We start from the raw sequence: 27934 nt of genomic DNA on the forward strand, positions 1-27934 counted from the left end.
GTTGTGCAGAGTGGGTGAAAGGTCACTGCATACAGTTTCTCAAGCACAAAGACATTATTCAAAATTTCACACAAAAACAATACATAGAAAATATGGGATAATATACAATTATTCTAACAGCCACCATTTTATCTTTGTTAAGACCTTAAGGGTAGAGTGGGTTCTTTTACTACTGGACTTAACCAGTAAATGAACTGCTTATACATTTTGGATTGTAATGTTTCTTAAATTGATAATATGTATATGAATGTATGCAAATTGGAAATCCTAAAATAGAATCTTAAATATTCAACCTAAAGCGGTAAAACTAAACAAAAATGGAACAAAAACTGCTTGTGCATTGTAGCTTACTGTGTGCCTGTGCCTTGCCCTTACATCACAGCACTAGCCGTAATGTGTTTGTAGAGGCGTACTTTATGTCTTTGCACTGCATAACCTAAGTGACACAAACAGGCTGTGAATGTGAGGGGGCAGTGGTGGAAACATTTGTTCATTTGACGATCATCACCGCTTTCTCCAGTCTACACTCATCTCTCTCTTTTAGTCAATGCCCAGCCATGTTTCTTCATTTATAAACCATTAAGATTGCTGCGTCTTCACTCACCCATCCACTCTCCCCTCTGTCCGTTGTATGATGTCTCCGAGGCGTGTGGTGTACTGCAAATTTCAATGAGCACATAAGCTAACATACAGCTTTCTTCATATTTACAGATAATGTAGCTGCCTGTGAGAAGATGGACAGCTTTTTGTCACATCTCTAAAAATAGCATTTTATGTCAATATACCACAAAAAACAGTACAGTATGTTCCAAATATGTTTATTTAAACATGAAGCAAAGACAAAAGCTAGTCATCCAACTGACACAGTAGAGCAGAAGCTTTGGAGATCCAATAATCACTTGGTTGGCTGGACGGAAGCATGACTGTCACGACAAAGTTTGTAGAGTGGCCTGGATAGAGACAAAAATATGAAAAAAAAATGTAATAAATAAACAGCTTGTATAGTTTGGATGGATGTTCTCTATTTTAATGAAGTCATATTTTCAGATGAATGGCAGAGGACTATGGAACTCCATGGGGATTTGCTGTTTTAGAAATAAATATTTCAATTTGAATAATATGACCCACCCACTTGGTTTCACAAACTTGCAATTTTTGTCTTATGGCTTTAACTTCTTTCAGCTGACAGCAATTTGGGGCATTCCCTTCTGAAGGTGTTGTAACGTAACTTGTAACTATTATTATTTTTTGTTTTGAAAGAGAACCCAATTAACTTTGTGTCAGTTTTTGTTTCATGAAGCTATACCCAGTAATTACAGATATACTAACCATAAACCATGTGCCAGTGCTGGTTAAACTAAACAGCAAAACCAAAAAGCTGTCCTCCAGCTCAACTATAGGAATGCTAGAATGTTGTGATGTAAAAACTGGGTTTGTTAATTCATGGGAAATACTATGCAACCTCCCAGTACACACCAGTAGTGGAGAGAGTCCCAGCCCGAGCAGAGGTCTTGTACAGAGGAGCCTCGTACAGTTTGGGATCAGGGGTGTAGTTCTGCTGAGGCTCAAAGTGCACCACTGGTAACATGGAGTTCATCACTCGGGGTAAAGCGTCTGCAATCACCATGTTGTCATCGTCCCAGCGGCTCGCGTCCATAAACACCCCATGGATCAGAACTCCGTCCTTTGGATCAGGCAGCTGTTGTGAACACAAGAAAATATACAACCTTAGCATTTAATGAACAGCCTCAAGATATAGGGTCTATGCCCATTTTTTTCATGTAGTAAAGTTTGTCTAGCCCCAGTACAGATTTATTGTAAAGCTGCTCTTAGGGTCAAAATGAAACATGTCATGTGCTCATAAACAAGTCTCTCATACGTGTCATGTCTGCATTTAATTATAAGCTGTTTTTGTCTGTACACTGTTAGCATGTTATTTGTTTTGGTAGTTGAATAACATGACAGCAAAAACACTTCTCATCAGGATCATGTACAGCACTAAAGTTCATACATTATCCATTATTTAGACATTTTAAATGACTCCTTCACCTTGGTGTTTCTAGGTCTAATGAAATAATGTATATGTCTAGGAACTACCTCTAGGTCTTAGCTGTCATGAAATTGATGTATACCGTAACCCAGCAGCCAAACACTTTGTATCAAGCTAAAAACAAACATTGAATTAAGCATTGCAGGCATAATAAAAAGTTTAGTGACTGCATATGAACATAGAGGAGCTTCATAGATTACAAATCCACTGCCATAGAGGAATGTGTGGCAAGTATTTTGAGCTCTGCAGGACACAACATTACAACATGTGCAAGGCAAAGAAAGAATATGTCTAGTATAATAATATAAAAATGCACTTTTTTCAGCCCAGCATTATTACCTCATCATCCATGTCAAGTTTAGCATTTTCTGGGAGACCTCGTATCACTTCACTCACAACAGCCTGATCCCTGTAGGCCGGCACCATGTTAAAGCGAAAGCTCAACTCATCGATAGGCAAATTGTAATGTCTTGCATGATTCTGCAGCACTCCTATAAAAACAGATTAGAAAGATTACTCTTTATATAATCCAACCTTATGTTGCTGCTATGGTTCATTAAAAAAACGTGACAATGTTTTTACCAGTGAGAAAGCCTTGAGGGAAGAAGAACCCAGAGATCCAGAACGATTTGGGCTGTCCACGTGTGATCCAAGTCTAGCAAAGGAGGGCACAAGAGAAGAGAAGAGCAGCTTTTTTTTTTTTTTTTTGCTTTGCATGTTTTACTAACCATGGTGCATAACCAGCCTAGTGTATCTTATGGGACTTTAAAGGGACCCAGCTCTCTATAAGTATCAAAAATCTGCATAAACCTAATATTAGTTTAAATACATATTAGACAGTATAATATACACAGATTTTTTTTTGTTCTTTTGCTTACCTGAATAAAAAATGTTCTGAGCACCAGATCTTTGACCCATGAGGCGAGTGTTTTGAGGGAGGGGTATGCAGAGTTGGCCCAGTGACTCGGGACCTGGTTGTTGAGGAAGCTCGTGTAGATACGGTCCATCTCCTCTGACATCACTACCAGACCCCCAATGGCCTTTTGTAGCGTTACAAGAGAAGTCTAAGAGACAAAACAAGGTATATATAGCCAACATTTTAACTTTTTTAACAAGGCAGATCTGTTGGAGAAAGTGTTTTTTACAATTTTAACTAATTCAATCAATATTTTTTAAAGTCCACACTGATCTCTGCTCCTGCTTCTTTAACACCATAGGATTGGCAGGTAGACTTGACAAATGTAATCACAGCATGCATTCCATTCGACCTAATTCAATTTAAATTTGATCAATTATACATTTGATCAATTTTTATATATATTTTAAAAAAAAGCACATTGTACAACAATGTACAACTTGACTTGAACTTCACAGTATACACAATGTACACCAAGGGCTCATTCAAAGTGCATGGTTTTCTTACGATATGAAAACATGAATCTTTTAGCAAAGAGCACAAACCATAAATATAGTCGTGTGCCTCACCTTGAGCACTTTGAGTAAATTGTTGAATCGATCTGCCTCCTGGCCCAGCACGGTTGTGAGCGAGTTCAAGCGTCCATGTTCATCTCGGATAAACAGGGACTCTGTAGCTTCACTCATGTCCAGATGCTCTGCGGGTGGACAGAAAAATAAAAAAAATAAAATATATATTGCCATACTAAATTGGACTGGATAAGAACAGATACAATATGCAATTTAATGGGTACTAACTAGGGAGTTTTTCCAAGATGGACATAGCCAACTCGCAGACTACATCATCATTACTCTTGGCCCCATGAGTGGCTGCAGATCGAGGGTTCACATCCAGTATGGTGCTAATTAAAGATAAAGTTTCTTGTCGCTGCAAATAAAAAGTAAAACAAATAGTGAAATCATGCTTCTAGGCACACAGAAAACTAAACCAAACTTGACAAGTCTAATTAACACAATGAGATAAAAAGCTTTCAGATGTTCTCTATGAAGTTTTTGGAGACTTAATTAATTACCTGAAAAGCCAAGTTGGCGTTCTCGTGCATACCAAACACCTCTGGATCATCAATAATGGGGAGACTTTCTATATAATCCCTGAAGTCCTTGAGATGACTAGACTCTGGGGCATAGTAGATCCCTAGCGCACAAACAAAACCAAAGTTAGTACTGTTGGCCTAGATTGTAAATGTTTTGTTTATAAAAACTATATGTTGTTACCATGGTAGAACTCCTACCTGAGGAAGAGTAAGTGTAGCCTGGACTCAGAGATGGAGGTGAGAAGAAGCCTTTCAAAATGGTTCTTAGGCATCGCTGATCCCAAACATCTGTCACTCTGCCTCCATATGTGATCTCACCTGAGGAAGAACATAGTGAAATCCTTAAAAACAGGTTTGTAACAAAACACCAATTTTTCTCATTCCCATTCCTTGTTTTTAAAAAAATAGCTTGGTTAACAAGGTTTTAATGACATTTAGAACACACATATGAATTATTGTGATGAGTGAAAAAGTAATGAAAGGACTCTCTAATGTGCTGGTGAAATGGTGGTTTTAAGAGTCAGTGGTGGGAACAAAGCAAACAACTGACAGTTTGCCTGCCTCTATGTGTAATATTTGTTTCTTTGTTTCCAAATATGCATTGCCATAGTGTGTTTACAAGCTTTAAATAATCTTTTCTGAATTTGTTTCTGAGCATTTGCAATTAATTAAAGCAAAAACAATAAAAATAATATATTACAAATGTTCTTATTTTGTCTATTAATGACACCAATTTATATTGAGGGACAGTTATCCAATGTATATGAATAAAACAACCTTTAATATAAATGAATAATAAATAAACTGGTCTCTGAATGCTCATTGTCAATTAAAGTGAATTAATGATTATGTCTTGGAAAAAAAAAAAAAAAATCAAAACTCCTAAAAAGTATCACAAACACTCGAACTGATAACAGGCTCCTGAAAATGTGCGGTTTAAATATATATATATATATGTACATATATATATACATATATACATATATATATACATATATATATACATATACATACATACATACATACATACATACATACATATATATATATATATATATATACACACACCCCCAGCACGATGTAACTGCAAAGTATAAATAAAGGATGCACACTGGTTTATTATTAGTAAGAAAATGTTAAATAAATTGTTTCCCTTTTTTCAGATTTCTCAAATAAAAATAGCAGATTGTTATGTATGACAAAAATGATTATTAATATTCTCACCAGTGATGTAAACAAGTGCGTCCCACGGGATGGAGCCGTCTTTGCAGTACAGGTTGAGGTTAAGCAGAGCACACTCCCTGTCACTATCATTGAACTCATAACGGATGTTCCAGCCTAGAGGGCCAAACTTCTTCCGCTCCTAGTCACAAAAAATAAAGCACAAAAGATATGCACATTGTGAATTATCCACGTTGACTTTAGGCAGACAGCACTTTATGAAGCAAAGAAGAAATTGCTACCTGGATTATTGCATGGAAAAAGCATATACCAAAGACGATTTTTCTCCAGTGGTTTCCTAGAACATGGTCCTCAAAGAAGTTTGTGGTGATTTCTGTGAAGGCTCTTCTCATATTTGCTCGCAGTCCTTTGGGAGGCTCATTCGTCACCTAGTAATCACATGAATTATTCAAATGGGAGATCGAGATGAAACAATGCATTCAAGTATCAAATAGAATAAACCCTCTTGTATAGGACTTTTTTTTTTTTAATCAAAGACCTAAGGCTATATTCATTGTAATTTTGAAACAGTGTGATGTCTAATAATCATTAAATCCTACTTCCCTCCAACCTTTCATATAAGATGAGGTTATCTAGTAGCTGTGCATTTCTAATAAAGCAATAATATTTGTCTTAGAATATCAATTAATAGGCTTTTCACCACTGGATAAGATAACGGGTGTTCCACTGTAACAAAATATCATGCATTGTCTCATTAAGGGAATGAAAATCAGATTGATTGAGCTTTTCAATTAGCCTTATTGCACTCTTATCACACCAAAACAACAAAAGAACCATTCCCCGCAGTCTGAAGTTTGGTGATTACAACGTCTGAGTGCCTTTTCGCAAACACACATTCCATCCAGTCATTTTAAAACACTTTTCCTAGGTGAAATTACATTGTAATATTTGAATTAAATAAGAAAAACTACCAAAATAAATGTACAAACCTTAACAGAGTTTTGCAATACTGTGACAGGAAATACTTTTGTGGGCATAGAGCTCAAGAATAACCGGAAGTTTTCATGGATCTTTGTATCTACAAGTGCAAAAAAAAAAATGTTTTAATGAATTAAATAAGACCTACTTATACATAGATTTGGATAATTGAACTTGAATTATTGAATCTTGTATACCTGGTTCTGAGAATGTTTTGATAAGTTCCTCCATTGCCAGCATCCAGGACACAGCTAAATGACAGTTCTGAAGGAATACCCAGTTCCCACTTTCCATTGCTTCACGTATCATCTTTTCGGCTATCGGCCCTTGTCCCTGCCCCAATGAAATAGACTCAACCCTGCATAAAAGAAGATCAAGTGAGCATAAAACTCCAACCAACATGCGTTGCCAGTAATGACTAGCAGTAATGTTAAATACTTTTCAAGATAGCCTCGTTCTTTGGCAAAGCGCTGGAAGGCACCCATGGGATCAGAGCCGGTGCTGAGGATGAACACGAGTGGGGTGCAGGGAGACATGTCGTTGTACAGGTTGGCAAGGTCAACTGGGGGGTTCTCCACAAACTGTTTCCCCAAATTGACAATCACAAACTCAGTAGCAGCGAATACAACCTGGAGAGGAGTGAACTCATTTACTTAAGTGACAAGAAACAGTGAAAAAAACAAAAAAAACAAAAAACAAATAATGATCCTCAACTAATAATGATGAGCATGATGAACAAAATGTAATATTCATTATTGTTTTTGTCTAGAAGGGCCAATATTAAGCTATTTTTGAGTCTATGTTATGATGTTGTTACCTGTTGTTGTTTTTTTTGTTTTGCTTCATCCACACACATTTAACACACAAGCCCTGCATATTTAGGATGAGTTCTTCTCTCAAACAGACAACACTCTTTTCTACCTTGTGATGTCATGTTATTTTGAACATGAGATATAGACGGACTAAATGAATGTGATTCTTCTAACTAGTTTCATAGTTAGTTCATGTTTGAGTTCAAAATACAAATTGTAATACCAAAGTGTAATAGAATTTTTTATCAGAAAAAAAATTTAAAAATCCACAAATTTTTCACGACATCAAAATATTTTTCCAAAAATGTTGTGGTTATGTGTTTACCTTCTCTTCCATTAAGCACTTGATTAAGATTAATTTCTGGAAAGACCCCAGTCTCTCGTTCCAGTGACCCTTGACTCCGCCTTCCTTGGTCCTGTTGGATTCCTCAAGAGGCAGTAGATCTTTGACATAGCCCTCCCAGGTCTCTGGATTAAGTGATGCTTGAAAACGTCCTGGAGAAGAAAGAAGTGAAAAATGATTCCCAAAGGTTTATATGAAAAGCCTCTTCAAAAAACCTTTATATGGAGCACATGCATTACAGAAGTTGTATAATGTGTTGAATATGCTTGACCTGCCTGGACTTTCCATGATACTACTAAGAGAGGTGCAGTTACCTAGTTTAATATTGATGTGAGTCTTGGTGATTTCATTGGATATGCCTTTGAAACAGCGCAGGATGTGATCAAGTTGAAAACAAGTCTTCCAGTAAAAATCACTTATCCATGGTACATCAGGACGATCTGGGTTTTCCTAGAATCGTAAAACAAAGTGATGAAAAAACATGGAGTCGTCTGACGGTGATTCAAAACAGCATGCACAGGTTCCTTCTGTAGAAAAGGACATAAGTGCTCATGCAAGACACATTTAAGCTTCTGACAGCTGGATGACAGATGTAAGGATCATGGTGGGCAAATGACACTTGTTTCAGTGTGATGGAAAAAAGTGACATTAGCATGTGGTGCTATATTTTCATACAATTCATACATTTACCTTCGTATTTATGATTAGCATAAATTAAATTTTTCACCATCTCTCCCCATCGCTGAAGCTGTACTGTTACGTTCATAGTAGCTCACCTTGTCCGGTGAGGCAGCTCCTCGGAGGAAGAACTGCCACTCGACCTCTGAGATCTCTTGTCTCTGCCTCATGATGTCCACACACAACATGAAGCTGTAGATGAGCTTGTGCTGCTCAAACAGACCGCGAGACACGTTTATGTAGGAATTCAGCAGGATCTGGTCAAGTAGGATCTCAAGACGCTCCTCCAGGATGCTGCTCTTCTGGGATGTCTCGATTGTGGTGACAAACAGCTGTAGATTTGTTGAAAGAAAAACAAAACACAAATGACAGATTGAGATACTGATGAATTTGGACAGTGTAAAAAATCAAAGTTGATCTATTTGAAAATGAGACAGCCAAGTGTTCCTTTCCTTTTCCTCAAAATCTTTTTAATTCTTTAGGGTAAACACGTCTAATTTTTTAACATAATAAAATAACACATGGCCTCAGTACAGTTGTAAATAAATAATACAATTTGTAAGCCATGTTCTTGAATTGTGACAGTAAAAGAAGCTTTTTTTTTTTTAAATGTTGGTCTACCTGTTTGAAGTACTTGAGTGAGAACTGGTACATTGGATCGATTTCAGAGAGACTGGCGACAACAAAATATAATACAGAGCCGCGGGTGGCTACGGGGCGGTATCGCTCTCTTGCTGTATTGATCATGACCTCTGTGGCCTCTGCTTCCTCTAGGCGAACTTTTATAGCCTCAGATGTCACCTGACAAAAACAAAAGCTTATTTTCTGATAGTGACAGACATAAAAAACATGTACTTCATATCAACATACCTTAGACTCCTGCAGCGTTTGAACAAGCTCCTCATTATCAAGTATATTTCCTTCAGATGTAAACAGCAGCTTCAGTATGCGGTCCTCAATGTCTTTTAGCTGGTTGCGGTCTTTGTTAATTCGAACAATCAGCTCATTCCTCTGCTCTTCCAGATGGGGACTCTCCAGGCGAACAACATCACTAAAAATAGCATTCAAGACTTAGAAATTGTAATTGTTGGTGGAGCTATAGGGCATTTTCACTTACCTTAGTAGTTGATCTTCTAGGCCAGACTTGGTCACAGTGAAATTAATAATAGTAACTTTGATACACACCTGAAAAAGTGGGAGAGTTACTTTAAAATAGTACAAAAACGTACATGTTTTAGCACTGTCTCAGGTTCTTCTTGACCCATGGGAAATTTGCATAACCAGCAACAATATCATGTTTTATTACCACGATGTTAAAATACTAGAGAGGGCCTGTTCTGAATAAAGTGGATAGATACACAGTAGATGCCTCAGCAGAAGACCTGACATGAACAAGTGACATGCATTGATTTATTTAACAGTTGCTGCTCTGAAACCGTAGGGATTTTGGGATGTGGCACTACTTTTATCTGTGCTTTTTCTACAATACAAAAACATTTACAAGACATTTATGTGTTTCTCACCTCTGGGAGATAATGTGGATTAGCCATTTTTGTTGTCATATAAAATTTGAAGTTTTTGTCATAGTCAATATCTGAGTCCCCAAGATGGATCAGAGTACGTCCACCTGATACAAAAGTCTGTTTCAGCAGAATAGGCTCCAAAGCAGGGTCCAAGGTCTCTTTAAGCTATAGATAAATTAACAAATAGTCAAAGGTCATTGTTTTTGACTAATATCAGTTCTATTATCACAGTAACAAGGCCTACCTCCTCCAACAGCACAGGCGAGCCGAGACGGATTGCATTTTCAAGTGTACGTAGAAAATTTGGGTCTGTTAATTTGATTACTTTTAAACCATTTTTGCCTTCTTTGGAACGAATCCACCTGTTGGCCTATTGAAACATAAAAATTGATTAATTTCATTTAAAAAATGCAAATGGACTATTTGGATCATGCATGGTATTTTTTCAGAAAGTGGCCCATTATACCTGGTCCTGTGGATCTATCATGAGAGGCCAACGGCGGCCCTGCGTCACCAAGATGGCGTTTTCTGTGGAAACTGTGTCTCGAGGCAGACCTTCTGTGTTCCACTGACGAATAACATAAGAGTCACCCAGAATCTTAATCAGGCTGAAGCTGGAGCTGATGGGAATATTCAGTCCTTGGCACTGTTTTATCCACTGCTCGATTAGCTAAGATAATATGTGGAATGTAAAAATTGTGCTATGATGACAGAATTATTTCTGTTATTCATTCAGTTCTGACAGGAGCTTACACTTACCAGCTGTCTATAGTGTGAGGTAAATGCTCCATAATATGCCACACAGGCAGCAGCAATAAAGACATTGCCCACAATGTTGATGATCTCCTGTTCAAACTGGGCAACACTCTGGTCCCAGCGAACCTGCTCGTCTCCAAGAGCAGATGTGAGTTTCCCTGCTCTACTTAACCGAGCCTGTGTCAGAGCCATGGTGTTCACTAGGTACAAGAGATTTAAAAAAAAATAAATAGAAAATTATACCATTCAGCGCCATACTGCCCAGAGGAAGAGGAGTAGCTCTTACCGAGATCCTCCTTCTCTCTCTCACTGCTCTTAAACTGCTCATGTAAGACACGGATCTTGTTCTCAACTTCCATTAGCTTCTGCTGCTTGTCCCTTAGGGTTGCCATAGTCACATCCAGTTCTTCCTATATGAATTAGATTTCAAGGAACTAATATTATGTAACAATATGACAATGTCTAATCTGGTCTATATAACTGACTATAGAACTGTAAGTACAATGCATTACCGTACAACTAAAAATAGCATATTAGCTGTAGAAGGACTAGTGTTAGCAGTGTCTGCAGACATACTTGTGCTTTGGCCAGTTTTTCTCTTTTAGGGCGAACTTCTTTCAGAACCTTGCTGTACAGATCCATCGCTCTGACCCACATGCACATTGATTTGCAGGCTCTGGAAACTTTCTCGACCTATACAAAAAATAATTAGAAGAACAATTTCCAGTACAAAACTACCCTGCTATGTATGAGTTTTAAATCATTTTCAGACAAACCTTTTCGGGGATGAAATCTGGATTATTAACATATTTCACTAGCTTTTGCAGGATCTGTGGCTTAATATTGTCTTTGTCATAGTCAGTTAGACGCTTGAGAAAATTTGAATCTCCAAGTAACTGCTTAGCGCTTGGCCAATCTGGTCTGCAAAGGATGTAAAATAGACATTATCTGGAAGTTAATGGGCAGTGTCCTTTGTGAATAAATCAGTTTAAGTTGACCCTAGTACCAAGGGTTTTTGACACTGTATTTATGACTTCAGACCAAAACAAGGCTCATTTAACATACACAATGCCTTCTTAGAAAACAATGGGCAGGCAGAAGATAATATTGCCCATACCAAAACAGTATTATTTTGACCTAGACCAAATCCACAGCACCGCAGTGAGGACTGATCGATTAAATTAGAGAGGTGACAGAGGGAAAGGTGCCAAGTCATGAGATGGTATGGTAATTCTCTGGATGTTGACTATAGGTGTATAATATGTGATATTAAAAAAGGAAAATCACTCAGCAAAAACAGCAAAAAAGTGCTGAGGTTCTCACTCACTTGCAGTTGAGCAGGATGCAGACAGCTTCCATGACGGTCATGACCAGGTCAGGGGGCTTAGTAAACACTTTGATCTCTGAGATGTCAGCCTTGTCCAGGGAGTTCAGGGCCTGATTGGCTCCCTCCAGAGCAGGCAGAGCCTCATCTAAGTCCCTTTGGGCATCATCAGCAATGGCTTGCGTTTCGCTTGCCTGGTACTTAGCTGAAGCCTCATCTTCTTTAACCACACTACGGACCTGTTATATATACACACATACAATATACACACATAAAATGACAAATATGACAAAAATGTTACATGTACAAAAAGCATTTGCATCTAAAATGTTGCACAGCTGTGTTTCATGCTTACCTCATCAGCTTTCTCCTGATCAACAACGAGCTTCTTCATCAGAGCATCAACATCAATAGACTTTTGTTGAAGAACTGGCTCCAAAGCCGACAAGTCCACTTTCATTTTGTCCACTAGCTTATTGGTCTCAAGCAACTTTGTCAGTCCATTCTTCACACGGTCCTTTGCCTTTTAATGAACATAGATGCATTATTATAGGAATGCAGTGTACACATATGTAGAAATGCCAATGAAAGATATTAACTTACAAGGACTAATTGTTGTTTCTTTTCCCCCAACATGGACAGGTAGAGGTTAATGAGCTCCAGGTATGAGGTAGGTGTGGTGTAATACCTGCGTCTCAGCTCGGAGTAGTAGCGCTCAGCCATGTCGGACACACTCACATGTATCTCCACACACATGGTGGAAAAGCTCTGTTTCAGAAGAGCACTGCCAAAGTCTATGTTCTGGAAAAAGGCCTGAGAGACAGAAAGCAGAGCCTCCCGTGGCCACTAGAGGAGGAAAAATACATATATTATTATTGTATATAGTACTGTGAATGCTAAAAATGGCCAGTTATGTTTAAATGTACATATACCTGTATAAACCAATCAATAGTGCAACAGTTGACAAGTGAAGGGAACATCCGGCATCGGGACCTAAAGGCATCACCTACAGGGCTCATGCACAACACTATGTGCAGTTTCTCTCGAACACGAGAAATGAAGTACTGGAAAACCTAGAACGTAAATTGAAATGCAAGCATATTTTGATAGGCATTTCACACTTCTTGTGACAGAAAACTTCTAAATATTGTTTGAACTTGTTTTGGTGTTTTGTCACTCTTTGCTTGTACCTCGTCCCGGTTCTCTTCACTTATTCCAGCCTTTTTCGCTTTTGGCCGAGTGGCTGCCAGGACTTGTTCCAACTCATCCTTCTCAAAAAGATTTGGCACTTCACCAGAATTCAGCATGTTGTTGATATCTTCCAAAAACTCTTCCACCACAATCTGCAATAATAAATAATTCAAAGTAAGATCCTGGATTTTTGGGCCCCTATCCATCAGAAGTGGTGCATTTGTACCTGAGTATCAGTAAAGAGAAACACCATATCTTTGCCTTCCACACCAGCCATCTTATAGAGCCTCCTCAGGTCTTCATGAAAGCTGTCATAGTTGTAGCCTCGGGTTAGTTCGATTTCAAAGCACCGATAGCCACACATATGAGCTGCTAGTCTGGTTAGAGACTGCTTTCCTGTTCCTCCCACCCCCACAAGGAGTGCATTTCCTCTCTCTTGGCGAATCACACGGGCAATTCTAGAAAGAATATAAAATTGTAAAAAGTTTTTCCTCTTTTTGTCACAAATCTGAGCAAAACATAAATCTAAAAACTCAGACATACCTAGAGACATGTTCAGTAGCATCCTGGAAGAAAACCAACTTCGTCTCCTTGGAGAAGGTCAGGTTGTAGTCATCAAGGTAGTCTTGCAGGACAGCCTGTATCTTCTCTATGTCTGTTAGATCTTCATATATGCGGTCTTCTTTCTCTGCACCCACCTATAATACATCCTCACAATAATATGAAGTAACGGTTGCATGTGAACGTTCATAAATTGTGATTAAACTTACCGTCATAAAGTCCCCGAATATAATTGGATGTGTCACAAAGCTTTCAGGCTCCATAGTAATGCTAAAATATCTACCTAGGTGATGAACAAAACTATTACAACACATTTTTGCACCCAACATAAAATGAATGTGTGTTGTTTTTTTACTTACTGGCCATATCACAGATGATGGTATTGAAGTAAGCCTTATCCTGGTTGTTTATAAGACGGTCATGAAATACTCGCTGGCATTCATGACAGAAAAGGCGAAAGATCTGATTCTTTGTTTTCACATAAGTAGAATCACACTGTAATATGCCTGTTTATTCATGAAAAAAGACAGACACGCGTAAATAAAATAATAATAAATTAGCTAGTCTTTTTATATTCCTGCAGTATCATGTCTGTCTTCTGATTTAGCATTGTGTTTGGTTTTTATTATTCTACAGCTTCATGTGTTGTAAATGTCATTTGTTCTTCACTTTGTTCCTAAACAGCACGCTGTCAGATGTGATACTTGCATCTGTTCTCCACGAAGGCCTGTGTTTACCTTGTGCCTTAAATGTCTGTGTTTGAAGAAGTTAAAGCATTACTTTGCATCTCACCTTGAACACACTTGGAAAGGTCCCTGAGATTGAAGACATAGTGAGACTTTGCTGGAGTGGGGAGCAAATCCAAACTCAAACGATTGTAAATCTCCACAGCTGCGTCCACAATGTGAGAGGAGCAGGCCTTTGCTTCCCCTGCAAACTCGGTGAGGAAACCATTTAGGATAGCCTGGAGCGGAGTTTAGAGGTAAAAGAGGAATAAGAGAAAGGCTAAGAGAAAAGGGAACAACTACATGGTCTGGCCTCACAAAAATATTGATTGGAAGCTGAAAAGGTGTGACGGCTGAATAAAGTTGGTATTGTGAACAAATGGATTGGTAGATAGATAGAGGTTTTGCTCTCACCGTGAAGATCTGTTTGAGGCACAGCTCTGATGGTGTAGGCAAACACAGCATACTGAAGTGGCGGATAAATCGAGGAGTTATTGGGTTGCGGCCACCTCCCGGAGGAGCACATGCAGCTGCAATAGTCATGTCCTTGTACAGCGAATAGAATACTTGCATTAACAGGAAATACAAATGTGGTGTGCCAGACAAACAGTATGTAAGCCATGTTTCAAATTAGAGTACTTTTTCAAAGATCAAATACATTTACTTTACAAAACATATAAACAGGTTACCTGGATCTCTTTCCAAAAGAACTTTCCTCTGTCGTAGAACCCAGAGAAGTCTTGGAACTGACGGAGGAGTTCGATGGGTGGCTGAGAACCATAGCTGTCCAGCTTAGGCATGTTCAAGTCATCCACAAAGACTACCAATTTTTTATTTCCAGGAGCACCTATTAAAAACAACAATTTTACTTTACCCAACCACACAAGCATTATATAGGCTACATGTGAAAGAAAAGAGTAATATGTCGTGGCCAATGTCTTCCAGTATTGTATATTTGTTGTTTACCAAGAATATTTTTTCTCTTCTTTTCCAGTTTAGACTCAATAATTTCTTGGGTGCGTGCAGAGGAAGTTTGAGCAGAGAAGTTGATGAAGATGGGAAGATATCCTTCCTTTTCTTGTATCCTGTTTAGTAGATCACGGGCAACAACTGACTATAAAAACATCAAAATACATGCATTATGTTTTTCAAATAGTGTTTATAACCTATTTTTATAATACATCATAACTTTGCATATATACCTTCCCCACTCCAGTATCACCAGTGAAAAGTACAGAGCGTTGCACAGACAGCAGTTTCTCCATCAAATACCCATATCGCACAGTGTCTGGGGTTGGGACCAGCATCTCAAAAAATGGCTGCTCACTATTGTACTTAAAAGCAGGAATGATTTTGTCCCACGGTTGGAGACGAATGTTCTTAAAATTCATGTGTACATTCCGTAGAACCATTTGCTCTGGAATCTATAGTTTAGGATTAAAACAAACATCGAACAATTATTAAACAGATGCAAATCAAAATGTTGCTATAACTGTTTCTTTCTTAAACTAAAGCATCAACCTATGGTAAATAAATTAATGTATGTAAATGATTAATGTTTGTACCTCGGCATCCCTGTTGCCTGAAAATTGTTCTTTAACAAAAGCCTCAAAGGACTCCCAGTATGTGCTTGTCAGATTGCCTCCAACAGACCAAATATAGCAGAAGACAAATGTCTGGCAAATAACCCTGTTGAGATCACGTGCATCCTAAAAAAAACAAGACAAATGCCCAAGATAAATCTTGAAACTGTGATGTTTTAAAATCCTCCACTTCAGTAAATAAAGGAATAATAACAGATGTGAATCTTTAAATTGTGATCTTCTACTGTTTGTATACCATTGTAAATCCAGGTCCTTCCTGGCCAAGCAGCAATACTTCAAGTAAAGCACAGAGAGTGGTGACTTTACTTATGTCCACTTGGCGAATAGCCTGTATACAGTTCTTTGAGACAAACTGAAGACCCTTCTCCACGTAGTTTTCAAATAACCCCAGGAGATATTTGCTGACTGCCTCTGGAAACTGAAAAAAAAAAGTAAAATGAATGATAAAATATCAGTTTTCTTTTAATTAAATTAGCTTTTAGATTTTGCAGTAAATCATGATATGTGAGCATGTTATGAGTGGTAACAACACACACTACTATATAAAATATCGAATGAGTTTATGTAAAATACAAACACAGAATAGTGTAACCTTGTCTCCGAGACCATTGATCCATGTCTGAACATAAGGCATCCATTTGAGCTCATCTGGATCAATATATACCATTCCACATCGACTGACAGTTGCTGGAGAAGCCACAGCCAGATCTTGAACCTACAAAAGCAGTTACAACAATTTTAAAGATGTGCAAAACTATAACAAATAAAAAGATTAATGTACAGTATATGCCAACCTCAAACACCATGTGAATTGATGGAGTGAGCTTGATTCGTTCACTATTGGCCAGACAGAGCATCTTGTTGTCATCAAGCACAGTGTTCATGTTCTCAATCCACAGGGCGTCCACGGGGCCATCACATATGACCCATTTGTGATCGTCAGTCGTGTCACTAACTGCATCACGAACACTCAACGCCATCAGTCCATCAATCCACTCAAGAGTCAAATTGTTCATCTATGGAGAACAGAAAAAACAAAAAACAAAAAAAAAAACATTCCAGTACATCAATTTTCTAAAATATCTATTAAATTAGTGTTGATGATCAGCAATACCTCGCCATAGAGTTCTCCCATTGTCACTGATTTGGGGTTCAGAACATAGGTCTTGACTGGCTGGTAGAAGGGGTTGGTTTCCTTATACTCTGAATTATAAAGGGTCTCCAGTGTGTTGGCCAGAATAGTGTAGACAGTAGTTTTACCCCCTCCAGTTGGCCCAACTAACATAACTCCATGGCGCACTAGCATAGTCTCATACAACTGGATTACCTGAAATTCAAATTAAGAATACTAGTATTTTTTTTTTTTTAAAGAAAACGTCTTCTTTAAAAAGACAAAAAGAGTTGACAGTCATTACCTTTTTGGTCATTGCAGGCAGAGGTTGTAAATTGCCCTTAACTAGACACTCTACAATAGTGGAATGTAGAACACCATAGTCGTGCTCAGGGATTGACACCCCAGGAAATAAGTCAGATAAGATCCCACTATAAGAATGCAAGAGCATTTTATGAAATATAAAAAAAAAAAATAAACAAATTAAATTAAAATATATATTTTCTTATGTTTTCTAACATATATGACCAAAGTCTTTACCCAAACAAGACAGCATCATCTGTGAGAAACTTTGGAAGGTTAGAGTCCCGCAAAGCTCGGATAAGTACCACATCTTCACTGAGGTGGGGGTTGCTCCTCTTCAGGGATCTAAATATATAGACATGCAAGAATAAGAACAAGTAGGTGTATGCTTATTTAAGCTAAAAACACTGACACATTGCAGCATAGAAGAGTTTTGCTTTGCCTGTTTTTATGATTTTTAAACAATATGTAGTCAGTGTAATCACAAATGCAGCACAACTTTTCCCTTTTCCTCTTCTTTATCACTCAGTTACACAAACGAAATGTGGGGAAAGCAAATGGCCAGTCGTGTGCAATGGCAGACAACGAATCACAAGTCATTTACAGCACAAAGAACTTTAGCTAAGAACAAAATTTGATCACATGATGCTCTCTACACTGGGTGGAGGTGAATCAATTTAAATGAGTTTAAAAACCCAAGCAAGAAGAACAAGTGCAACTGGGTTTTTCTATCTCCAAAATTGCCTACTCTCCCTCTCTACCTGATAGGTCTAACCCTAAACTTAATATGTTGCTAAAATCAATACTAGTTTACTGAATTGTGTAGTTTTCCATGGGGCTGTATATTATGTTATGTCTCTCTTCAATTCCTTGTGATTGTTTTCTGCTTTATGTAACTAAACCTCTGTATCTAAGTACATGTGTTTGCGTGTTTATATTTCTCTCACCCAGCCATCACCAGCACAGATTTGACCGCTCTCATGCCAAAATCATAGTGGTCTTGTTGTGACAGCTGCTCTGAGCATAGCTTGTACATCTGGGTCATCTTCCTAGCCAGCGTCTTACTTGATTCAAATCCTTCAGAGTATAAAATCACCTGAAGCAAGAAAAAGACACATACAAAAAGATAAAGTAAATACAAAAAGAAAAAGTTAAAATGTTACATAAATTATGATACAAATATTACCTCAGCAATAAGAGCATAATTAGGGACCATCATGGCTATGGGTCTGAATAAAGCCTTTAGATTGTCTGGCAACTCTGTTCTACCAGCATAGCCAGGATTCATAGTAATAAAGGCAGCACAGGTCATCACTAGTTTGATCTCCCTTCCCTCAAATCGAAACCTTGACAGCTGCAAAATATTAAAAAGAAAGATGTTACAATTTCCATAAACACTGTCTGAATCCAAAATGTATGATAATGAAAGAGTGAAAACATTCTTTAAGCAGACCTTTGCGGCTTTAGCATTTCGAATAGTGATGAGCTGTTGAGCAATCACAGACAACACTTCAATGTCAATTCGATTAAACTCATCAAAGCAACACCAAGCTCCAGACTGAGCAAGACCACTGAAGAAGCGGCCCATCATCTGAAAGACACAATATACATATTATTATTATTATTATTAATTATTTATGTATTCATTTTTAATATATATAAATTATGTTTTATACATAAAAGCAGCACAGTAAATGGAACCTCAAATTATGCACTTTTTATGTCATTATTCCACCTAGTGTCAACATTATGTAAATTCAACATGTTAATTTGAAAGGTTTATCTGGAGAAAAAGGCTGTGTTTACAAGGAACATGCAGGTGTCCGTACAAAGGTATTTAATCCTGTCTAACCTTGTAGTCCAACCCATCAGAACAGTTGAAGACCACACACTGTATGGCTAAAGCCTTGGCCAGATCCTTGGTGGTTTCTGTTTTTCCTGTCCCAGCTGGCCCTGCAGGAGCACCTCCGAGGTCTAACTGCAGAGCTCCCATCAGACATAAATAGCAACGATCCTGAAAACAAAACAAAGCAAAAAAAGGAAAACTATAAATATAACTATAATTAAAATGTGTGTGTAAATTATGTAATTGATAATCAATAAAATATGTACTGTAAGTGGAGTAATAACAAGCCTTGGACAGGCTCCAAGGTATTCATAGCCATATATATAGGTGGACAGAGCCATAGTGGCAACACAGTTGTCCAAATCCATGTCCCAGTAGTAACGTAACTGTCTCTGCCATTCAAAGTTTGACCTGGAGTCCACCTGTAATATTGATATATGAATATAATTACATGCAAAGTAATTAATTTATTTTATTTATCAATTCATTTACATAACATGTAAAATCACAAGTGGTAAAATGTACCTTCTGTCGGACAAGATCTGTGACAATGTCTCTGGCGTGAACATCAATGGTGATGAGCGCGGTGATTATATTCCGATGTAAGGGTGGTAGTTGTCCCCTTACTAAAGCTGCCAAAGAATTCAGTCTCTAGAAGAAGATGCCGAGGACGTTAAAGACTATTTGAATGAAATAAGGAAGAACACACTGAAGAAACTTACATTAACGTTGGTTTGTTCAAACTGCTGTAATGCAACACAGTGGTCATGGTCCCCTTCAAGGCAGGCATCCATATCTCTGCACCACATCATCTGGGAGATCGTCAGCACCACCTATTGGACAAATCACAAAAACACAAAGAGATGAAAACCCTACACATCATTATAAAATATTGATGTGAATGATACAGATACAAGTATACAAACAAATGCACAAATCATATTCTTAACACGGGTAAGATATGTACTTTTATTTTCATCCAAAAAAAATATATATATATATATAAAACAAAAAGACATTTACTTTCCCCCATTCAGGTTCAGCAGAGTCAGTGAAAGTCTTGTGTTGCTTTACCTGTGACGGATGTCCAGCCACGACCCATTCCTCTCTGGACTTGACCTGGTAATCTGCTATGGCGGCTTTGCTGAGATGCTGCAGTGATACAAACATGGCCTCCTCCACCTTACACAGCCAATCTTCTACATTCCCCTGAGCCTTAAGACCCTTAGTTAATGACACCTGGAATGAAGACACAGAACTCATGAATTAACAAAACACATTTACAGGCAACACCTAAGATAATTTGATTGTTTTTGTGGTTGTTTGTTTGTGTTTCATAATTGACCTTTTCACCCTCTGGAGAGACCATTTTCAGGATGTCTTTGCTATAAATTGTGTCTTGCTGAGGATCAACGTCACCCTCTGTGGCATCTCGAGACTTTTCAGGCAACAGGGCAAACTCTAGCCGTGTAATGGAATCAAAACATTTCCTAAGATGGGGCTGCACTGCTTGAGGATTTCTTGTCTGGGCCAGAATCTTAAGCAGCTCATCATTAGATAAGAAATAAAACCTGCAATGAAAATATATTAAATAGGTCCACATTATAATATAATAATACAATAATAATAATACTGTACCTTGGGAAAATTACTCTCTTAGAGTCAAGATAAGCCTCAAGACATTTATGTATCTCATCCAAAAGGGCATTGTTGCTCTTAAACGTCTCTAGTAGATCTTTGTAAAAAATAAATTAAGTTTTGTCAGCTTTAACCTTTTGCACTAAATTATTATATACTCCTAACAGTTACTCACGAGGCTGAGTCGCTGCTCTCAGAGCATTACGCATTATTTTTACCCTTGACATAATCATCTTCCAAGACTTGTCCACTTTGAGAAACATCTTCGATTCTGCAGGAAGCTGCCTCTTTATGTCTGGGTCAAAAAATATACTCTCCAGATACAGCCAATTTCTTTGGCATGTGAGCCACTCATCCTGAAAACATTTTAGAAGTTAGGTATAGTGGAGAATAACTGGGACAAGGCGTGGATTTTTTTTTTACTGTAGAATACAACCAGAGATATATTGGACTCTCTGTATACATCTCATTTAAAAATAACAAAAATGAATCTTCAGATGAACATGTTAGATCTAATTGATTTTACCAATGTTTGATTGAAAAGATGCAACTGTCTCAGCAACTCATCCACCCTGGACTTGATACGAGTCACATAACGAGATGATGCAACTGTCCCAACATTGATAATGCTGTCATCCAGGGCCATCTTTAAAATACAAAAGAAACACATAGAAAATGCCATTTTGTTTTAAATTATAAGATAATGCTTGTGCACGTACCTGTATTTCATCAGTTCCACCCAAGATAAAAACTTCTTTGGAGTCGCCATGAGACAGAACAGTGAATTCTGTAGTTTTCCAAATATCCTCCACCTGTAGTTATTCATTAAGACATAAGTAAAATGTACTGAATGGAGGAAATAATGGGGGAATATCCATACCTTTTTAATTAGTGTCTCAACAGAGGCCTCTCCTGAAGCTTGTCCTGAAATCTGAAAATAAAATAAAGGAATCAGTTTTTGGAGCGGTAGTGTTGTTAAGTAGTCCAGAATGATTTTGGGCTTCAGGAAAATCAAAGTAAAATAAAATGATGTAAAATGCATTACCTCTTGGATCTCTGGCCCATAGCTGAATAGATCAAGCTCCTCTAATTCTGCAATAGTAAGCTTCTCCACCTCCAGATTTTGTCCCACCATATACCCCAGAGTTTCCCAATGTTCAGGTTTTATACATGGGTTACGGAGATCAGTTATCACAGGAAGCTAAAACACAGACATAAGATTTTGTTAGATTTCCAATAACATATTGTTAATCACATCATGTTAAACTTACCCTACACTTCATCAGTTCCACTTTCTTCTTAAAACTTGGCACTAAATTGTTACATGGCAGCCCCTTCTCCATTTGGTTTGCATATTTAGAGTATTTAGTAACTTGTGCTGCTAACATCTCCAGGTCCAGCTTCGAAAGCAAACTCTGGGTGTGAACAGTGACAAGTGTTTCAAAGTTTTGATGCAAAAAAAAAAAAGTTCATATGCAAATAAATAAAATAATTCTAATACATTTACAGTGTAGTAATGCAATGATATTTGTTATATGTAACATATTTAATATGTTGTTCCATACCTTTCGCCATTTTTCCTGTAAAGTGTCCCATTCCTCCAAAGAATCCCACAGCAGCTGCTTCAGTTGAACTTTTGTGGTCAACATTTTCAAAGACTCAAACTTCACCTCCACCTATTCGTTCATAAAGAGAGGTTCAGTGGTTTTGTCAGCTGGCATGGTTCAGATAATAACAAAATATATATTTTTACATTAAATCTTTTCTGATAGGACATATAAGTGGCTGCCTGGGCACAAAGCTCATCGACAGAAATCTGGATTTCACCCAAAAGCAGTCGTACTTTCGCAGGGTCTGCATTGATATCCAGTATTTGTTTGTCCTGAAAATTCAAATAAAATATTTTTTTTAAAGTTAAGATCAAAATATGTCAAAAGGCTTACAATAAAAAATATTGTAAATACCTGTGATTTATGATCAAGTTCCATAATTTTTTGTTTCAGATCGTTCATATCTTTCTTTAGTGAAGAATTGAATTTTTTTGTTATGTCCTTTACGGCCAAAGATGCATCAAGAATGTTAACTTCCAATAAGCTAATAGCAGGTTTTAATGAGGCAAACAATGAGGCATCTTCAGGTGGTGTTGGAACTGAGTAATTGCCAATTAGATTAAACAGCTGACTGATTGCTTCTTCCTCTTCTGTTAATCTATGGATCTGGTGAAAGACCATGGTAACACTTTTGCTATTGTTATAAAAAAAAAAAAAAAAAAGATGATTATACTGAGGAAGTTAATTACTTACTCTCTCTTGTATTTGTTCCAAGAAAATAAGGTAATTGGCTAATTCAGCCGTGGTTGATGGACTAACTCGCAGGTTAATTTCGGCGTCATTAGTCTCTTTAAGAACAGCGTCGACCTTGTGCTTAGCAAGTCGCGTCAGGAGCCCATTGATGACCTAAAACCAGAAATAACTGTTGCACACACTTTGCAAAAAAGAATTGTGATTACTATGAACAGGCTCATAATATGCTCTACTTCTGACCTCTAAACAATTAAGAGGGGACTGCACAAGTTTCTGTTTGAGTTCTGTTTGTTCAACAAGAAGTAAGCCAAGGCTCCTCTTCTGTGGAATAGTTAAGGCTTCATTGTGCTGATTGTGATATAGAGCTAATGCCTTTTCAAAAAAACAGAAAACCTAAAAAGAGAAAAAGTCATAATAAGGTTTTGTAAAGATTGACTGACAACAAGGATTAGTTAGGCTTTTACCATGTTCTTTTTGTTGTAATGCTTGAACATCTAAATTTTTGTTTTCCTTGTAGAATGTCCGAAAATGCTCAAATGTGTGAGCATATACACTTGCGGTATCAAAAGCAAAGTGAATTGCTGTCTAAACGTCAAACAGAACAGCAAAGTATGATTATGTTAATATTCACATTATAAAATACATTTATACAATTATAATTAATAGATATAGAAACTGCACCTTGATTTCTGACATAGCCTGTTGAAGGTGACTATCACTGTATAGAAGGGCTTCAAGACATGGTTGTCCCTTTTCATCCTAAACAGTTATATATAATTAGCATGAAAATGTCTAATCTAAAACAGCAAGCCTGAATGTTATATAATGTAGGAAGTATGAGCAATTTTAACCTTATTTTCTTCTGTCAGGTTTATGAATTCATCCAAGTCTTGATCGGACATAAGGGCATGCACAGATAATACAGTCTCTTTAAACTGCTCAGTCAGCTCCTCAATAGCCCTCTTTTGATAGAATAATAGGTTACACATGGGTGGTATTCAAATAAAAAATGACTATGTATTAATGTACCTGAAATTTTTCCTCTGATGGGGCATAATGCAACATATCCTCAGAAAGTTTGAGTTCTGTGATGAAAATAGGTTGGCCTTGGACAGCTTCAACAGCCTGATGAAGACAGGAGATTACTTGGATAGAGAACAAAGTACTAACATTAACTTCACATTAACATGGTAGTATCATACTGTGTTATTCTTATCCTCATTTGCTGCAGGCCCCGTTGCACCATTGGCCTGTATGTCCCAGTTTTGCATTTGAGAAGAATCTGGTGTTTTTTCAACTTGCTCCTGAAATGCCATCAATATTTTCTCCACACCATGTAGCACCAACATATGCAGTGTGTTGGTAATTATGAAGTCAATAAGACGGATAAAACTGGAAAGAAAACAAAAGTACATAATAGAACACCTATAATACTGAAAACATTAAGTAAATGTGCTTTTTTAAAAAGCGTATCTAATATGAGGGAAAGCTCAAACAATATTTACCCTTGTAACCGTTTTGTGAGAGAATCTCGTCTTCTCTCATAATTTTCTTCCTCTGCAAAATATAATCATAGATTTACAGAGCAAGCCTTATCTTTGTCAACCTCACACATTCAAATGAGCTTACACACCATATTTACCACAAGGCTTCAGCTGTAGGAAAGCGTTTCGACAAGCACTTATGGCCAGCTCCTTTACCAACCCATGAAAATTATCCAGATCATTGTGCACCTTAAAACACACACATAGTACAGTATACGAATTTTGGAAGTCATTTCTATTATGCACCAGACATTGTGATTGTACCTCTTGTAGCTGTTCAAAATGAAAATCCTGAAACTCTTTCAGAGTGTAGGTCCGTTTTTTATCCAGGCGAAACAGGCCTGTGGTATCAATCTCTATGCATAGTTTCTTGATGTCTAGTAGAGCTGGACCAAGAGACTATAATGATACACAAACCAAAAATTATATTAATAGAGCAAATTGTTAAACTCATGTGGTAATGTATCATTTCATTACAAACCGGATCAGTAAAGAATAAATTGTTTCTCAGATGTTCTTGAGCTAAATGTATCTTCTTCTTAGTGACTTTGTGGCGCCAAATATAGAACGGCTTTAACAATTTGAAATTGGCAAAGAAGGGGATTTGGATCAGCTTGCAGTATGAGTTGTATTCTTCTTCCCAGCGCTCAAGAGATGTTAAGTCACTTTTGTTTCCACACACAGAAAGCACACCCTTGTGGCTGATTAGCAAATACTCGTCTTTACTGTAGACATGCATGATGGGTTCAGAACTAGGATCCATCTTTCCAATTGGAAATGGCCATCTCGGGGGCACAGAAGCTATTCTATTTGTACCTGACTTGGACTGAATGGCATTGGAAAGAGAAAAAGGAAAAGCAAATTAAAATCCTCATTAATTTTGTGTTATAAATGTGTAAATAAATTAATAAATAAAGTACTAGATTTACTTTCATCCCTGACCTTTGAATGTGACGGCGGTGAAGGTAGTCGTGCAGGAGGTCGTAAAGATGCTATTCGATGTTGTTTCACTGGAGGTTCTGTTTGCCACACACAAAAAAAAGATAATTACACCTATAATACCTACGCCTTCATTAGCCTTAATAAAGCATGAAAAAAAAAAAAAATCATAATGAAGAAATAGCTATCAGTATTTTATGAAGAATCATTCAGGCTTAGTCATTACTTAATCAAGGGGTTAGGACTTAGGCTATTAGGAATAACTGAGTTACTAGGGCTGGATATTATTAAGAAGTTGCCGATACGATACATCCTCGATACACAGGCCACGATACGATACATATCTCGATACACTGCACTTTCGATTCAATATGATATATTTCAAATCGATTCAATACGGTTCAATAAAAAATAAAGGCTAAATCGTGACTGTGACACTAAGAGTCTTTGTTAAACCACTTTTTGTGCAAAGTTCATATAAACATTTTAATCATCAAAACAGTAAAAATATCAAATGTGTTGAATGAATGAGTTTCCTTTCACTCCACAAGCAACAAAACTGTAGCTCTGTAACAAAATAATTTAGTAAAACACACCTAAAAATACTCTTGGTGATATATCGATACAGTAACCCATGATATCGATACTGTATCATCACATTAAACGATACAATATATCAATATTCCGATATTTTTGCACACCCCTATGAGTTACTATGCCTAAATCATTCATACTATTTGTTTATTATGAATTAAGTCTTTCTTTATGCTAAAATAAGCCTAATTGGTGTAGCAAAGTGTTACGAAAAAGACTGATTATGAAGGAGCAGTGTTTTATGATAAAATACAATAAGCTGACTTACCTTTGGACTTGCTGTCTGAGCCTGGGCGATTGAGAGACACTGGGGTCTGTGATGTACGTTTTCTGTCGGCTGCTGGCAGGGGTGGGAGGATGCTGGAGCGGACGGGGGCAGAACCTTCATTTTTCTTGGAGAGCAGTCGCATTTGGCGTGCCTTCTCCCCAAATTGCTCCATCCTTTCCCTCTCTTTGGCTATGGCCTCAGCCCGAGCCTGTGCTTGTTGTGAAGGACGCACTCTGTGACCATGACTTATGCCCTGCTTCATGCCAGGCTTCAGGTTCTTGCCAGGAAAAGACATGGTTTCTGTCCTTTGAATATAACCTGCATGAAGACAGATGGATGCATTTTGTCCTCTCAAAAATCTTAACTATAAAAACATTTTATTTGAATATTGCTTTGTTTTTACAGGAGCTTGGCCAATTGGCTCCTTTAATTGAAAAAAAGAGAAATGAGTGCATCAGTGGGTCAAGACAGTAATCATGAATAATCTACAGGTGTTCAGCTAAGATGTGGCCAAAAGATATTTAAAAATAGATTAGAACTGACTTGCCAGAGTTACCAAAAAGCTGTGTTGGGGAGTAACAGATTACATGTACCGGAGTTACGTAATCAGAGTACAAATTATGAGTAACTGTATTCAGTTACAGTTACTGTTTCAGTGAGTGGTAATTGGATTACAGTTACTTTGTTGAAATAAATGGATTACAGGGCGATATTTTCCTGATTTCACATTTTGGGCTAAACCAGGACTAAACTAGAACTAAAACCAGGATTAAACCAGGACTAAAACCAGGACTAAACCAGGTCTAAACCAGGACTAAACCAGGTCTAAACCAGGTCTAAACCAGGTCTAAACAATATGACACTAACAGAAGTGTGAACATAATTTCAGGCAACATTGTCCTCGGTCGCCCCCGGCACGAACAGCAGTATCCCAGTAACCCACGCCCAAGGCCTGGCTCATATTTACTACTGCTAAAATGAATGGAAGTCAATGGAAAAAATTGTTAAAAAATGATTCCACCCACAGGCTTAGTCCGATTGTGCTGAAATTTGAATCACTAATGCGTCATTGTCGACCTGGGCGAATGTCGGGAAGAGAGGGTGGCGTGCCGGGGCGGTCGCGAGTCCCCGGAGGTCGCGTGGGGGGGTGGTGCGCACCGGGGCGAGGGCCACCATCGGCGCTCATTGTGCTAATCTTTTTTGGCAATTTGCTTTCGAAGACCACAGTTCTTTAGTTTAAGGTCATGGTTTAAGGTCAAGGGTATATTTCCTCTGTTATTTCTGGCCATTTTTGTTTTATAATTGAGTTGTTTTGTAAGTGTTGCTGTACTTACTGTTACGCAGATAAAAAGTGCGACCTAATCTGTGAAATCTACTCTGTAAAGTCTCCTCAGTGAAGTCTACTGTTTGAAATCTTTGTACGATTTGCTCTGTGACAAGCTCAGCTAAATGTGCCTTTTCCGTTAAGCGATATGTGATTTTCGATTTGTGATTTGCGATTTGCCTTCTCTTATAATCTCCCCGAGGCCAAACAAAGCTTTGAGTTAAAGCCCACAAAGCTTTGAAGTTTAGCTTTGAGTTCCGGAGTTGCCATGGTAACAAGGCTTTATGGAACTTTACATGTATGATGTCATCGGCGCCGTGAACCTGAT

General features: G+C 37.7%; 1 protein-coding gene across 1 annotated transcript; it reads right to left on the reverse strand.

Annotated features, from left to right (window-relative positions):
- Positions 1-802: 802 nt before the first annotated feature.
- Positions 803-27748, reverse strand: LOC129408856 (dynein axonemal heavy chain 6-like). Its single transcript, XM_055153158.1, is given in 80 exon segments — positions 803-950; positions 1477-1699; positions 2390-2541; positions 2633-2705; positions 2929-3114; positions 3536-3663; positions 3764-3893; positions 4039-4160; positions 4258-4377; positions 5284-5422; positions 5523-5669; positions 6231-6319; positions 6417-6577; positions 6658-6848; positions 7357-7526; positions 7689-7824; positions 8151-8384; positions 8674-8853; positions 8923-9103; positions 9170-9237; positions 9576-9740; positions 9820-9945; positions 10042-10245; positions 10335-10531; positions 10618-10741; positions 10908-11024; positions 11108-11252; positions 11659-11894; positions 12011-12178; positions 12259-12501; positions 12588-12728; positions 12846-12998; positions 13073-13304; positions 13390-13544; positions 13617-13690; positions 13767-13913; positions 14200-14371; positions 14547-14678; positions 14822-14979; positions 15099-15246; positions 15335-15556; positions 15698-15841; positions 15972-16154; positions 16329-16451; positions 16531-16752; positions 16851-17063; positions 17152-17278; positions 17388-17495; positions 18098-18246; positions 18337-18504; positions 18604-18741; positions 19003-19164; positions 19263-19418; positions 19522-19647; positions 19719-19829; positions 20071-20235; positions 20342-20567; positions 20635-20731; positions 20810-20990; positions 21161-21280; positions 21354-21446; positions 21515-21565; positions 21680-21835; positions 21906-22049; positions 22200-22310; positions 22388-22516; positions 22599-22850; positions 22938-23090; positions 23178-23522; positions 23619-23696; positions 23789-23899; positions 23967-24062; positions 24140-24329; positions 24443-24494; positions 24571-24670; positions 24746-24880; positions 24963-25307; positions 25424-25500; positions 26283-26600; positions 27617-27748. Coding segments are annotated over 79 exon segments (12225 nt in total). The 5' UTR covers positions 26578-26600; positions 27617-27748; the 3' UTR covers positions 803-846.
- Positions 27749-27934: the final 186 nt, after the last annotated feature.

The sequence above is a fragment of the Boleophthalmus pectinirostris genome, unplaced genomic scaffold (assembly GCF_026225935.1).
Source record: "Boleophthalmus pectinirostris isolate CB_2022bp ecotype Guang Dong unplaced genomic scaffold, ASM2622593v1 HiC_scaffold_1710, whole genome shotgun sequence".
NCBI lineage: Eukaryota > Metazoa > Chordata > Actinopteri > Gobiiformes > Gobiidae > Boleophthalmus > Boleophthalmus pectinirostris.